Source organism: Uranotaenia lowii, chromosome 2 (assembly GCF_029784155.1).
Source record: "Uranotaenia lowii strain MFRU-FL chromosome 2, ASM2978415v1, whole genome shotgun sequence".
Classification (NCBI taxonomy): Eukaryota; Metazoa; Arthropoda; class Insecta; order Diptera; family Culicidae; genus Uranotaenia; species Uranotaenia lowii.
The window spans coordinates 409,988,978-410,005,826 of record NC_073692.1 but is presented as its reverse complement, the minus strand read 5'-3'; the positions used below and the strand labels follow the sequence as shown (position 1 = coordinate 410,005,826).

At 35.1% G+C, this 16,849-nt stretch overlaps 1 protein-coding gene across 1 annotated transcript; it reads left to right on the top strand.

Moving 5' to 3' along the window:
* Window positions 1-10,139: 10,139 nt before the first annotated feature.
* LOC129743384 (uncharacterized) lies at window positions 10,140-15,515 on the top strand. Its single transcript, XM_055735379.1, has 2 exons — window positions 10,140-13,359; window positions 14,593-15,515. Exons 1-2 carry the CDS (start codon window positions 10,140-10,142, stop codon window positions 15,513-15,515), a joined length of 4,143 nt encoding a protein of 1,380 aa, XP_055591354.1.
* The last annotated feature ends 1,334 nt before the right edge of the window (window positions 15,516-16,849 follow it).

Genomic DNA, 16,849 nt, shown 5'->3' with positions numbered 1-16,849 from the left:
TAATTTCATGGTTTTTAAAATTAACAAAACCATGAAATTTTCTCATACATCATTTGCCAATCTACTGTATTTAGTCTTAATTTGTAAACTAAAATACAGTTTTTCATTATTCAAAATTTCAGTAACTCTTAAATTAATTCAAGAAATATGACAGTTCAGATTTAAACATAAAGCCATCAAAATACATTGGGACTACACCTTACTGTGGCCTACGATAGTAAGAAGATACCTTTGGGATGCAGAGGATTTCAGAAAAAAATAGATTTGCAATAAAAAATGAAGAAAATAAAAACAACGGTTGGAAATGCATGATGCATACTTAATTTGTTTCATAAACTCTTCATTTATAATGTGTTTTTTTGTTTCTAAAATTTAAAAACATATTGGATTTAGAGCGCTAATTTTTCTAAAAATAAAGGTACTCAGAAGATTTTGTTTGAAATCTTTTAATGTCGAAAATTTAAGACAATTTCTGAAGAAAAATTTGCAGTTTAATTTCATTTCTTATGAAATTACCGAAAATTTAAGTAAAATTGAACGAAACAAAATGTGTTAGAAAAATGATCTTAGCGTTTGTTTTCAGTTTACAGATCTCCAAATGTATCAATTTTATTTCTCAATTGTACAATATCGATGATGATGATTTCTAATAATAGATAAAAATCAGTTTCGTAATAAAAAGATATTCATCTCGTTAGTGCAAAATTTGACATTTTACTCACATTTGTGATCCAACTTCTTATGAATTGTGTTCAATTGAATGCTGATTAAACAGTAATAGTTAACCCAGGGAGTTTTGATCACTATAAAAAAAACAAATATTGTCTTTGTTGTTTTGTTTCGTTAAGTGAAAAAAAATCATAGCTTGAACATGTTGATAAGTATTTCCTAATAAAGTTTGGGAATAATGACTAAACTATTTCAAAATATCTGTCTCAAATGTGAAATTAACAAAACTTCTCTTAAATGCTGAGGAAACCATGAAATCATACAACAGAATTTTTTTTTCGAACTCAAACAATATCCATGTTTGTGATAAATAAGTTGAACAAATTCGCAGAATTAAAAAAACTTCTTCAACTGACCCATATTTCCATAGTAAAACTAGTCGCTGAATTCAAAAATTAAATTTAAAACAAAACCTTAAAGGAGCGCGTAAATAGCGTAAATAGCGGTATCTGTACTTTTCTTATACCGTGGTTGGATGAAAAGAAATCTTTCGATTGTTTTTTTCTTACATTTCGATAAAAACGTTTTTTTTTCAGGAAATATTCAACTTTGTGATGGTTTTGGACTATATCTTGACATTTAAAAAATTAGATTTTCTATGAAACCTCAATTTCAGTTTGAAACAAAGAGTTAAAGAGCTTATTTTTGGGTATTTATTGGTTGAAAATGGTTTGATTGATTGAAAAAGTTTTGAATGTTTTACTATAACAATAATGCTTTTCTGAATACACTTGATAAACCATAGTTTGCAGTATATTTCTTTGTATAAATATAGGACGAATTAAGCATAATAAATCTCAAGCGCTCAAGGCTTTACAGAAGGTCACACGCCAAGTTTAATCAAGATGTGACTACAGGAAAATATTACATTAAGCCTTTATGGGATTTTAAGATATTTTGCACTTAAAATAAAAAAAAAATAAAAAAAACAAATATTTCATCCGGAGACCGCATCACAATCGAAGATATAATAAAAAAGTTATTGCAATTCTTTTAAAAATGGCTGGTCCAAACCTGTCGACAAAGTTTAATTTTTTTCTGAAAACATCTGTTTTTTATCGATTTTTTAATAATAAATTTTCAAATGATAATTTTTCACAAAAGTGAAGTTCTGATGATCGATAGCTAATTTAATCAGCTTTGAAATAAAAATTAAAACAGATGTTTTAAAATGATTGTATGTAGTCCGAGATATTTGGATTTATGTACAACCACTATTTTCTGTTAGCAAAATTTCGTAATTGAAACATATCTCAAAAATTGTTCCACTGAGATTTTTTTGACCATTTTGAATTCGGATTTTCGGATTCAGTGACAGATTTAACATTAAAAATGATCTTCGGGCTGCTTAGGTCAAGAATGCTGTAAACAAATGTTATCAAAACTGTCAGTCGTTTCAAACCAAATATCAATTGCAAATGAAAAAAATTGAAAAACATATTAAGATAATCAACCATAGCCATTTGTTCTCCAGAAAGCGAAATAAAGTTATTCGATAAAAACAGTGACTTCGAAACTTTGTACGAGAATGAAAATCATCCCCCCTTCCGCATATTCTCAAATGTATTGGAAACATACCCAACCAAATTGAATCCGAAAGTAGAGGATCGGCACCGAAACAACTATTTGCAATTTACTGACCTAGTTCGAGATTTTCTGGAAGTCGATTAAAATGTTTAAAGTAGGAGAAAGTAACTAGGTAGGCAGTCCAACTAGTCGAAAACCACCTTCAATAACGCTATTAAAATTATCAGATTTTCACCAATGGTTCACGTTGAACTTGATTTATCAAGTGGTAATCGAGAAATCTGCTATCAACTAACGAAAGGGTGTACTATTTTCTCGGCAGAAGCTATGGCGATACTATTTGGATTTGAAACTATTCTGCAGTCATTTTTTCTGATTCAGCTAGCGTTTTGGCGGCATATTGGAGTCTGGAAAATCTTTTCATCCATGAGTGCAAGAAATTGAAGAAAATCTACACAAACTACATAATCTACACATATCCTACCCAGTGTTAAATCCCAGGTCATTTAGGATACCTAGAAGGAAATACTTAGGAAAGCTGACGAACAAGCTGGAAAAGGTAGAAGTGGTCCGAGAATGTCACCTGAGACTCCAGCGCCCGATCGGCAACTGTTCTTGAGGAGAATCAACTACACCAATTTTGAAACATCCCCCGCGAACAACGTACTCTGACTAGACTTCGAATAAAACACACAATTCTTACGCATTCAAAATTCTTAACGAAAGGAATAATCAGGTGCAACACCTGTAATAAACCACTTGTAGTTGCACATATTATTGTAGAATGCATACTATGCAAAACTTTAGAATTGATCAAGACGTATCAACGGCGTTGAACGTGCTCAACGAGGATAAATTACTACAATTTCTGAAAAGTGCCAAAATCATAAAAAAACTTTTGACCTAGGTGTAAACTTTTCTAAGAGGACGAATGACCAAATTTGTTAAACTCTTCCATAAATCTATATTTTTTTTGAGCAAAAAAGGTATGGAGTTTAATTGTTTTCTTAGTAGGTATTTGGTATAAAAAGCTTCTTCAGTGTTCATAATTTTGCGGTCAGTTTTAAACAAAATATAACTGAAGTTCCATTCCATTGAGATTATGGTTCAACTTTATCAAAGACCGTAGTTTACATTCTTTTGCGTTTCGATTATGGTTATTTTAAAATTTTTATGTCATTCGCGACTTTTATAAACGATTCAGTTGAAGGAATCGATATTGGAAAACCTATCCGATGCAACTGTGCCCGGGATTTACTCTTGGGCTTGAACTCACTACCATTGCAGAGTGGAAAAAGATGGACCTAATATCCCAAAAAAATCGAAGCCGCTGGTTTAGTGACCTGAAACAATACTCACCTTACGTAAAATCATCTCAGGAGTTCAAATCTACCATGAGATTTTACTGGGTCTTTTAGTGCCCAGAAAAAAAAACAATCATAACTTTGTGATTTAAACAAAAAAAATTCAGTAAAACTGTTTTAGGAAACATTCTGATTTAAGGGGAAAGTTTCATAGAGCGTTACAAAAAATGGCCCTCTCTCATAGAAATTCTATGCTGATCAATTTTTTTTGAAAATCTATATTTTTATACAAAATTAAATATCTTTTGCATACATTAGTCGATCGATCCAAAATCGATTTGTAATGCATTCATAAGGTAGAATTTGATGTTGATTTTGTTGAAATCTATTAACATTCCAGTGAGATATGATGCAATTGTTTTAAAAAATTACATCATTTTCATATGTGTAAAAGAAGGCAAAACAGAGATTTTTATGAATTTGCAATGACTTATTATCTCATGCTGATTAGTAATATCAGGAAAATACCTTATTTTTTGGGCAATAAAGATCAAATAACGCATCACTGAGAGGGCTCCTGCCAAGTTCGACGAAAGATTTGAATTGCTGGGAAAATTTGAAGTAAGATGTGTATTTTATCAAGTTCTTTAACCTGTGGCTTGGAATTTTAATGGATTTGGGGTTCAAATTTCAAAGGCCCAGGGGGCTCTAATTTATTTTTCCATTTTAATTCAATATATACAGTTGCGTTCAAAAAAGAATCAAATCGCGTGAAGCTGCGCACCCACATCCAACTTTGATAAGCTGCCATTTCTCTCTCGGTTCATCTTTTTTCATGAAATTTTCATACAATCTAGTTCAACTATTCAACTAACGCTCTACTAAATTTGAAATCTTTACGATGACTGGAAACAAAGATACAGCTATTCCCGTTAAAAAAGAGATATTTGGAATTGCTTTACTAAATTTGGTGTATCTTTCACAATTTTCAATGAAAAATCATGAAATTTGATATAGAGATGTAGAAATGTTTATTCTAGTACCAGGCCAAGTTTTGGTAAAATCGCTGAATGTAATTAAAAATGGTGCCGGGTAGAATATTTGGTCCATTTTCGCCCAGCAGACGATTTCATTCTTTTTTGGACGGATGTTTGTATGGAAAACATCGTAATCAATGTTTTCTTGGTTTTTTCTTTCACAAAAATAAAATTTATCTCAAAGAGTCTTGTAAATTGATAAAAATTTCATTCCTGCTAGGTTTCAAAATAGAAATTGTTCCAACAGAGCTGGTATTTAAAACACAAGAGCGAATATAATACTCGCTTTAATTGTGTATCAAATTTGTTTAGCAGTATATTTAGCAGGTCATTAACTCTGTTCTACTTATTTTGAACTCTGTTGAAACATTTTCTATTCCAAAATAAAGCACGAATGCAGTTTTTATCTAATTACAACATTCTTTGTGATAAAATTTGATGTTGTGAAAGGAAAAAACCAAGAATTACGATACTTTCGATACAAACATCCGTCCAAAAAAGAATGAAATCGTCTGCTGGGCGATAATGAACCTCATTTTCTACCCAACACCATTTTTGATCACGTTCATCGATTTTGACGAAACTTGGCCTGGTACTAGAATAAACATTTCTACATCTTTATACCAAATTTCATGCTTTTTAAATGAAAATTGTCAAAGATACACCAAATTTAGTGAAGAAATTCCAAATTTCCCATTTTTACGCTAATAGCTGTATCTTTGTTTCCAGTTATGTAAAGACTTCAAATTTTTTATAGCGTTAGTTGGATAGAACTAGATTGTATAAAAATTTCATGAAAAAATTAAACCGAGAGAGAAATGGCAGCTTGTCAAAGTTGGATGTTGGTGCGCAGCTTCACGCGATTTCATTCTTTTTTTAACGCAACTGTATCTGTAGCAATTTTAAAAATAATCTATTTAATTTATTCGGCAGTTCGTTTATTCAAACTCGAGAGATCAATCCTGATCAAATATTCATCCCCGAAATAAAGTTTCATTTGAAAAAGTCGAAGTCAAAATTCTCCTATAGGTATACTAGCGAACTACAAAAACACAATTCAGAGTTCAAGTCTCAAATTATTGGGCAGAATATAAATTCAAAACAGCGTTTAAAATTCAAAATTTTAATTGGAAAATCTCAGTTCAAATTCCGAAAACTAGCTAAAATTCGTTTTGTTAAAGATCCAAAATTTACTGAATTAATGCTATAGAATTTAGTTAGTCGATAAAATTAAAAGAAAGAAATCGAAATCAACATTCTAATATAAAACATGATTCCAATATCAGAATTAAAATGAAATTCAATTAAAGGATTCAAAAATGAAATATAAATAAAATAAAACTCAACAATGAAGAATTTCAAATAAAAATCCAGTGCCAGAGCTAGGTTCAGTCATTTAGATAAGAATACAAAATCAGTCTATGATTTAAAAAACCTAAATCAAAACTCACTTTAGGAAATATGTGGATAATTTCAAAAAAGAGCATTTTTTTAAATTCCTTCATTAGAAACGACTTAAACAATAGGAAAAATATTGAGCATTGTAATATTTAATCAAGCATTGATTGTGTCTCTGAGAAAGCATGCCATGCTTCAAAACTCGGATATCAAATGTTGGCAGATATGAATTTGAAAATTTATTAATAAAAGCTGCGTACTTGAATTTACAAAATATATACAATTGTGCACCTGTATCCGTGGTGTTTTCTTGGGTCTAATTCATACAAGAATTGAACCAAAGAAATTAGATCCAATCCGGTCAAAAACTTGCAACCCCACTTGTGTTCCATTATCTGTCAAACGGATTAGAACTGCGTCAAATTGGTTCCCAATTTCATCAGTTTTGGATCAATCCTTATACCGGTTCTAAAAAATGTTGAGATAAAACTGGTACCTATAATGGAACACGGATGAGGTTGCTTAGGTCGGAATTTGGGTCTAAATCGGCGATTTGGACCACGTATACAGATGTTCTAATAAATTTCAGTTTCAATAGAGTGATAGTTGGAATTTATCTCATAATAGTGAAAATATATATTTTTTTTCACAATCAAAGGGTTTTTTATTAGTGCCTCATAAAAATTATGATTTGTATATAAAGTTTGAAGGTATGAAACGTTTCTTTATCATTTTACCGTTTGTTTAACCCATATGAGCCTTCAGAACCAAAGGCGTAAAAGAACGAAAATGGTCAATTTTGAGTTTATAATGCAAAACAATTTTTCATGTTTCAAACTATATTTGGTAAAATTTTCAGAATTATGAGGTTTTTCCATCATTCTTTTCCGATCGAACTAAAGTTACAAATTTCTGAAAAATGTATAAAAAAAAGATGTAATGTAAGACCGGATATGGGATCAAAATCAACTTGTTTGAAGAACGGTTAACGCGAATGAGAGTTTTTATTTGATTCTAACTCAAAATTACAACTTTTCCCGCGATTTTGAACAATACAGGATGATATTAACGGAGTGGCAACATTATAGCGTTTAAAATATGAGCGTTGTCGTAGATTGGAACAAAAATCTCGGATCCAAGTAAGCTTCACAATACATAGACTCAATTATCAAAAGAATTTAAACTCGCCATAGAGACAGCACATTTCAAATCAAGACTTCAATAGCTGGAACTAAGAATTGAGTTACTCAACTGAGAATTCAGATCAGAAATCAAAAGTGAGAACTATGAACTGATAAATTGAAACAATATTTCCCATTTTGACCAGGAATGAGTTAGAATAGTTAATCAGCGTTCAAACAGCGTTTCAAACTTCAAATTTATACATCTTATTCATTCTTCACTATTTTGAATTGAGGATATAGATTTAAGTTTTCAAAATTTTGAATTCAGAATTCAGAATTCAGAATTCAGAATTCAGAATTCAGAATTCAGAATTCAGAATTCAGAATTCAGAATTCAGAATTCAGAATTCAGAATTCAGAATTCAGAATTCAGAATTCAGAATTCAGAATTCAGAATTCAGAATTCAGAATTCAGAATTCAGAATTCAGAATTCAGAATTCAGAATTCAGAATTCAGAATTCAGAATTCAGAATTCAGAATTCAGAATTCAGAATCCAGAATTTAGAATTCAAAATTCTGGTATTCAGAATACCAGAATTCTTAACTCTGAATTCAGGATTTAGAAATCAGAATTCATTATGAATCGAATTCCACATCCCTAAATTTTGTTTTGATGAAATATTTTGAATTGCTATTTACTATAAGTATCACTTACCGAATAGAAAACACTCCATAACACTTGTCAAAAAAAAAAGTTAAACAAACACATCATCTGATTATAAACATCCTGGAACACACAAGTTGTGACACAACTCTATTAGACCACCACCGAAAAATCGATCGAAATCCATCCGGTCCGCTACAAAGTTGCCCACGGAATGGCCCCTAATGTCACTAATTAGTTCGGATCTATCCTGCACCGGGCAGTTCCGAGGATCGACTGATCGACTGTCAGTATTCGTTACCCTGGAATGAATAATCCGGGTGTCGTTGTGCATGGCTGGACAAAAAATGCCTACTGTGATTGAAATTCAACTCCGGTCGGGATTCCAAACTGAAGAAGCCACGATCATTGCCTACTAAATCAGGTTGGGGTGGTGAGTCGAACACCAAAAATTAAAAAAAAAAGTTTTCTTATGAATGATATAACAGTTTGACTGATTTAGATAGCCTGCTGATGATAGATTTCTTCATTTCGGTCCACCCTACAAAACCGTGGATTGTGTTCCTCGGAACTTCCCGTGAACACTTGGATCGAATTGGACGGTTGGACCAAATTTGCTGATCCATCCAGTTTTTCTGTGGCCCCGAATGGACGAGAATTGACGGACGATTGACGGAATAAGGGAACACAAGTTTAAAGTCAGAAGCAGTTGCAATGTCAACGATGTTTGTGCGTTCCAATCTCGGGGATCGGGATTGAATTATGCTGCGGATAGCATAAAATGTGCTGCCCCCGGGAACAACTGGCCCAAAGACTCGATACAATGTGTGCTGCTGTTTTGAGTTGGGTAGATTTAAAGCACAAGTTTTTGAAATAAAAAGGGTTTAAGTCAGACAAACCAGAAAAAAAAACTTTGAGCTTCACATTTTTGTAATGGTGAATTGACGAGAAAAAAAACTGCAGCTCATAAGAATGTTCACAAAAATTAACAATTATGCCTATACCACTAATGATTATACTCAAACTTATTCTAATACCAGACTGTCATTTTTGTCATTTTTGTGATTTTTTGTAAATTTTGCAGTTTTTGAAATTTTTGTAACTTTTATAATTTTTGTCATTTTTGTAATATTTGTAATTTATGTAATTTTTGTAATTTTTGTAATTTTTGTAATTTTTGTAATTTTTGTAATTTTTGTAATTTTTGTAATTTTTGTAATTTTTGTAATTTTTGTAATTTTTGTAATTTTTGTAATTTTTGTAATTTTTGTAATTTTTGTAATTTTTGTAATTTTTGTAATTTTTGTCATTTTTGTCATTTTTGTCATTTTTGTCATTTTTGTCATTTTTGTCATTTTTGTCATTTTTGTCATTTTTGTCATTTTTGTCATTTTTGTCATTTTTGTCATTTTTGTCATTTTTGTCATTTTTGTCATTTTTGTCATTTTTGTCATTTTTGTCATTTTTGTCATTTTTGTCATTTTTGTCATTTTTGTCATTTTTGTCATTTTCGTCATTTTTGTCATTTTTGTCATTTTTGTCATTTTTGTCATTTTTGTCATTTTTGTCATTTTTGTCATTTTTGTCATTTTTGTCATTTTTGTCATTTTTGTCATTTTTGTCATTTTTGTCATTTTTGTCATTTTTGTCATTTTTGTCATTTTTGTCATTTTTGTCATTTTTGTCATTTTTGTCATTTTTGTCATTTTTGTCATTTTTGTCATTTTTGTCATTTTTGTCATTTTTGTCATTTTTGTCATTTTTGTCATTTTTGTCATTTTTGTCATTTTTGTCATTTTTGTCATTTTTGTCATTTTTGTCATTTTTGTCATTTTTGTCATTTTTGTCATTTTTGTCATTGTTGCCGACAACGAGATTTGATCGTAGCAGGCATTGACAGATTTGAATAAAATTTTCACTTGTACGTCAGATAAAAGAAAAATGACACGTGTTTTTTGCTCGCTCAAATAAATTAAGAAGTTCTTTTGTAAAATACTGATTTTCCAATCGCGGTCCGAAATTTAAACTTGCCCCAGCGGAAACCTCCGGAAGCGACAGATTGCTCGGCCAGTAGAGTCCGAGGTTTAATATTTGGTCCTTCCCACCGGCAGGTAAAACCCGTTAAGATTACCCGGCCAGTAGAGTCCGAGGTTTTAATATTTGGTCCTTCCCACCGGCAGGTAAAACCCGTTAAGATTACCCGGCCAGTAGAGTCCGAGGTTTTAATATTTGGTCCTTCGAAACTTAACACCAGTTTATATGGAACCTAACCTGCGCCGAACAGAAAGATCAACGGCAGGTAAAGTCCCGAAGAAGTTCGACGATTTCGTTTACAAACTTCCACAAGCAAGTACAATGTATCGTACTCCGGTGAAGGAAGTTCCTGCGTTATCACATGATGCTGCCATTCCTGGGCCGTCTGAAGTGGGCGCAGCACATGCAAGAGTGCACTCCGAGTCGGGTGATAATGCTAGAAGCAAAACCGGAAATATGAGCTGTAGGAGTAGACGATCGATAAGTAGCAGAAAGTCAGTCGTTAGTGAAACTGTTAGTCAGATTAGAGCACTAGAATTGGAAAACCAATTAGAAAAGGAAGAGTTAGAAGCATCTCTAAGAGTAGATCAGATTAGAGCTCAACAAAAACTAGAGGAGCTAAAGATACAGAAAGATTTAGAGATGCAACTAGAAAAGAAAAAGTCTGAGTTTCAACGTAGGCGCATTGAAAGGGAGATTCAGATTAACGAACTGAAATCTGTTTCGAGAAGTTCCATTCATAGTAGCCCTGATCGTCGTGTCCGGAGTTGGGTTGAAGACATTCCTAATGGTCATGAACAACCTAACCCACCACCTCGTTTTGATCCCCCCGTTGACCGCGGCTCTGGACAAACCGAAGTTGTTACGCAAGCACTGAAAGCGTTGCAGTATCGTGCTGTGAGAGATTTGCCTCAGTTCAACGGAAACTTGATGGAATGGCCCATTTTCGAGAACGAATTCAACATATCCACCGTTGAATTTGCTTTATCTAGTCAAGACAACCTGAGAAGGCTGAATAAAGCGCTTCACGGCAAGGCCAGACAGTGCGTTGAGGCTCTCCTTACCTCCGCTGAAAATGTGAATCAGATTATGAAACTGTTAAAAACGAATTTTGGACGTACAGAATGGATTGTGTCGAATAGGCTGGACATGCTTAGAAACCTGGAAACAGTTAGAGAGGGAAATATTGAATCATTTAGGACATTTTTCAACGCTGTTACTGGTACTGCTGTGGCTCTGAAAAATGTTAACGCTGAAATGTATTTGATGAATCCCGAATTAATTGCTCATCTAGCAGACAAGCTGCCAACATTTAGCAAGCAGATGTGGATTCGTCACAAAGCCAGTTTGACGAGAGAAAATAGGATGATAACTTTCGACATTTTTTCTGGTTGGTTGGAGGATGAGTTGGACAACCAACTAGCCAGTGTCAATCCTACCTTCCTTAGTCGTCGTCAGGCACCCGTCCAAAGAGTAAGACCGCCTGTGTTCCAGGTCAGCAACACTGCAGCCGATAGCCGATCTCAATGTCCTCTATGCTCATCTGAAGAACATCCTGGTTTGAAGCAATGTGAGAAGTTTTTGAAAATGTCTATTGAGCAGCGTAGATCGACGGTAAGAGGATGTAAAGCGTGCTATCTATGCCTTGAAGTGGATCATTCGCGACGGAATTGTAAATCGAACAAGACCTGCTCGATATGCAAGAAAAACCATCATCAGCTCGTTCATCCTGGTAATGATTCGAAGCAACCTGTCCTAACTGTAGGTGGAACATGCAATACGATTGTGGGTTGTAACACAATACTTCGAGTAGGAAAGGTGCGCATCCGTAGTAAAACTAAAACTGAAGAAGTTTTTGCACTTTTCGACGAAGGATCATCGCTGACCATGTTAGATTCTTCGATCGCTAAGGAAATGGATTTGCAGGGTACAGTTTCTCCAATTTCGTACCGTTGGACCAACGGAATCACGCATACAGACGACACATCGATGATCATTTCTCTGCAAATATCTGGACCTTCTGATCAGGCAGTCTGGCACAAGATGAATAACGTTAGGACGATCAAGAACATGAAGCTTTCGCAAATGAATTTCGACTTAGCTCAGATTCGTCAGTTGTATCCTCTGTTAGACGAAGAAAAGCTGAAAGTTATCGAAAATGCAACTCCTCGTATGCTGATCGGTTCAAATAATGCTGGTTTAATTGTTCCTCTGAAAACCATCCAGTATTCGATTCGAGGATTACAGCTCACTCGATGTCATTTGGGTTGGACAGTCCATGGAGAAATTCAACCTGTTGCAGAATGCATTGAGATTCCTCATGTTTTACTATGTTCGATTGAAGACATGGAGTTGACTGATTTAATAAAAACTATGTACGCTGTTGATAATTTTGGGATGACAACTCAGTCACCTAAAATGGCTGAAGAGGATACGAGAGCAGTAGATATTATGAACCGTACCATCAAGTGCATCGGCGATCGTTATGAGGTAGGTCAGCTGTACAAGTTCAATCACTTCACGTTTCCTGACAGCAAACCACAGGCGTTGCGTCGTTTGAAAGTGATGGAAAAAAAGATGGATGCAGATCCCGAATTTGCAGATCAATATTGCAACAAAATCGAAGACTATCTACAAAAAGGCTACGCGCGTAAACTGACCGGTCCTGAATTGCTCGAAACACCTAACACCTGGTATTTGCCACACTTTAGCGTTTGCAGTGCTAAAAAGTTCCGATTGGTCATGGATGCAAAAGCAAAGTCAAACGGTTTCTCTTTAAATGACTTGCTTCTTAAAGGTCCTGATTTGGTTCCTCCACTTATTGCGGTCCTGATGCGTGGCAGAAGAAACAAGATTGCGTTTATGGCTGATATTCAGGAAATGTTTCATCAGGTGCGCATTCGACCTGAGGATCAGAACTCGCAAAGGTTCTTTTGGCGAGGAATGGAACGCAAGAAGGCCCCTGATGTGTACGTCATGCAAGCGATGATTTTTGGTGCTGTATCTTCGCCTTGTATAGCGCAGTACATTAAAAATTTTAATGCAAATAGACTTGATGAAGCACTACCAGGAGTGCGAGAGGCGGCTTTGTGTCAGCATTATGTGGACGACTATTTTGATTGTCGCGATACCGAAGGTGAGGCCATCCAATTGATAAACAACGTCATCGAGGCACATCGACAAGGTGGTTTTAAACTTGTGAAATTCGTTTCCAACTCCGTAGCTGTGATGAAGTCCATCGATTCCTCTTTGAAAGCTGCTGATGAGAAAGAGTGCCGAGTGCTCGGTCTGAAGTGGGACCTCCGAAGTGATGAATTTGTGTTCCCGTTAAAGTTCTCGAACTTGCCAACCTCAAAAGTCATCACTAAACGACAGCTGCTCAAGTTCATGATGAGTATTTTCGATCCTCTAGGTGTCCTTGGTCCGATAACCATTCATCTGAAGATCCTTTTCCAAGATTTATGGCGCCTGCAAATCGATTGGGACGATGATATTCCAGATGGTCTTATGACAAATTGGAATGGATGGCTAGAGCAAATAGGTCAGATAGGCGAGGTGAGAATTCCAAGATATTATTTTCCACGACTGTCATCTGTTGGTGCAGTTGAGCTGCATGCATTTTGTGATGCAAGGGACAAAGCTTTTGCTTGTGTTGTATATATGGTACATAGAATCCGGAACGTTTCTCACGTAGCTTTAATCATCGCCAAATCAAAAGTAGCTCCTCTGAAGGCACAAACTGTTCCCCGTCTTGAACTACAAAGCTGTGTAACCGGTAGTCAGATGGTGAAGACTATTCAGGATGAGCTAAAAATAGAAATAACATCAGTTCATTTTTGGACAGATTCTAGAATTTGTTTAGGATGGTTAAACTCGACACAGAAGTTAACTGCATACGTAGGATCCCGAGTCACTAAGATAAAAGAGAACGGGCACAATTCCGATTTATGGAAATGGATTCCATCAAACTTGAACGTTGCTGATTTTGGCACCAAGAATTCGATGTTCTGCAATATGAATATTTGGCTGAACGGTCCGGAATTCTTGCGTTTTGATCAGGAACACTGGCCAAAACAAGAAACCTTAACACTGACTAACGAAGAAGCAATTAATTTCAATGCTGATATAGAAGTAGAGGATAATTTGCTAATTTGTTTACAAATATCCACCCAAAAATGTTTTGATCTTCCTGATATAACACGCTTCTCAGATTTTAATCGCCTAACGAGAAGTACAGCATATTACTTGAAAATGCTTAAAATTTTAGCGCTACCCAAGTCAGAAAAACCTGAAAGATTTTCAATCGACGTGAATGATATCAACCAAGCAAGAATGATGTTGTATCAGAAAGTTCAAGCTGAAGCGTTCGGTGAAGAGCTGGTTCTTCTCAAAAAGCAGGATTTCGTCAAACGAACTAGCCGTTTATTCGCATACTCACCTTTTCTTCATGAGGGCATTATCAGAATGCGAGGACGAGTTCAAGATAGCAGCCAGCCTTTCGAAGTGAATAATCCTGTTATTCTTCCGGACAATCATCATTTCACGAACCTGTTAATAAAGATGTATCATATTGCGAATGGGCACCAAGGCACTGAGACGATTATTAACAACTTGAATCAGCGGCACAGAATTCTCAAAATTAGGTCTCAAGTTAAAAAATTTGCCCGTACATGTTTGAGATGTTGCGAGCTTCGGGCGAACCCAAAAATACCACAAATGGGTAACCTTCCTCCAGAGCGGACGACACCTTTCGTTTTCCCGTTTACGTATACAGGCATCGACTATTTTGGGCCACTGACTGTGAAAGTTGGGCGACGTACAGAAAAGCGTTGGGTCGCACTTTTCACCTGCCTTTCGAGTCGAGCTTTACATCTGGAAGTGGTACCTTCGTTGGATACAAGTAGTTGTTTGATGGCTATAAGATGTTTCATGTCGATTCGGGGAATTCCTCAAAAAATTCTAACCGATAATGGAACGAACTTTGTAGGAGCGGACCGTGAGACGAAAAAGCTGCTGCAGGAGTTGGATCTGCAACAGATTGCGGATACGCTGAGTGTGAGAGGAGTACAATGGGCGTTCATCCCACCCGGAGCGCCGCATTTTGGTGGATGTTGGGAGCGACTTGTCCGCTCTGTAAAAACAGCGCTTCGATCCATGTTGAAGGATAGGCATCCCTCGGACCTGGTGTTGCGTACAGCTCTTTGTGAAGTTATGAACGTTGTTAACAATAGGCCGTTGACACATGTTCCTGAAGATCCGCAAGATCCTGAACCGATCACACCTAATATGATATTACTTGGTAGAAACAATCATATGCAATACGATCATGATTTCGACGAACGGGACCTAAATTGTCGAGCTGCGTACAAACATGCTCAAATATACGCTGACAGGTTCTGGCGCAAGTGGGTGTCTTCGTACCGACCTGAGCTGCTGAAACGCCACAAGTGGCAAGACAACCGTAACCGGCACGAATACGCTGTAGGTGATCTTGTAATGATTGTCGACGAGAACATGCATCGCGGGTGCTGGCCTAGAGGTATCATCGATAAGGTAATGCGAGGAACCGACGGTAATGTCCGAACAGTATCAGTACGAACTGCGTTTTCATCATACGTAAGACCAGTTACAAAAATAATCGTATTACAACCCAGAGCGTCTGGTGCCCCGGAGGATGTTGCCGACAACGAGATTTGATCGTAGCAGGCATTGACAGATTTGAATAAAATTTTCACTTGTACGTCAGATAAAAGAAAAATGACACGTGTTTTTTGCTCGCTCAAATAAATTAAGAAGTTCTTTTGTAAAATACTGATTTTCCAATCGCGGTCCGAAATTTAAACTTGCCCCAGCGGAAACCTCCGGAAGCGACAGATTGCTCGGCCAGTAGAGTCCGAGGTTTAATATTTGGTCCTTCCCACCGGCAGGTAAAACCCGTTAAGATTACCCGGCCAGTAGAGTCCGAGGTTTTAATATTTGGTCCTTCCCACCGGCAGGTAAAACCCGTTAAGATTACCCGGCCAGTAGAGTCCGAGGTTTTAATATTTGGTCCTTCCCACCGGCAGGTAAAACCCGTTAAGATTACCCGGCCAGTAGAGTCCGAGGTTTTAATATTTGGTCCTTCCCACCGGCAGGTAAAACCCGTTAAGATTACCCGGCCAGTAGAGTCCGAGGTTTTAATAGTCATTTTTGTCATTTTTGTCATTTTTGTCATTTTTGTCATTTTTGTCATTTTTGTCATTTTTGTCATTTTTGTCATTTTTGTCATTTTTGTCATTTTTGTCATTTTTGTCATTTTTGTCATTTTTGTCATTTTTGTCATTTTTGTCATTTTTGTCATTTTTGTCATTTTTGTCATTTTTGTCATTTTTGTCATTTTTGTCATTTTTGTCATTTTTGTCATTTTTGTCATTTTTGTCATTTTTGTCATTTTTGTCATTTTTGTCATTTTTGTCATTTTTGTCATTTTTGTCATTTTTGTCATTTTTGACATTTTTGTCATTTTTGACATTTTTGACATTTTTGACATTTTTGACATTTTTGACATTTTTGACATTTTTGACATTTTTGACATTTTTGACATTTTTGACATTTTTGACATTTTTGACATTTTTGACATTTTTGACATTTTTGACATTTTTGACATTTTTGACATTTTTGACATTTTTGACATTTTTGACATTTTTGACATTTTTGACATTTTTGACATTTTTGACATTTTTGACATTTTTGACATTTTTGACATTTTTGACATTTTTGACATTTTTGACATTTTTGACATTTTTGACATTTTTGACATTTTTGACATTTTTGACATTTTTGACATTTTTGACATTTTTGACATTTTTGACATTTTTGACATTTTTGACATTTTTGACATTTTTGACATTTTTGACATTTTTGACATTTTTGACATTTTTGACATTTTTGACATTTTTGACATTTTTGACATTTTTGACATTTTTGACATTTTTGACATTTTTGACATTTTTGACATTTTTGACATTTTTTAAATTTTTGAAATTTTTGAA

What these genes read in the sequence shown, in the direction of transcription:
- LOC129743384 (XM_055735379.1), top strand. Translation starts at nt 10,140, where the DNA reads ATGTATCGTACTCCGGTGAAGGAAGTTCCTGCGTTATCACATGATGCT. An exon ending in TGGATGGCTAGAGCAAATAG is followed by an intron (nt 13,360 to 14,592) that starts GTCAGATAGGCG and finishes TTACGTATACAG; the next exon opens with GCATCGACTATTTTGGGCCA.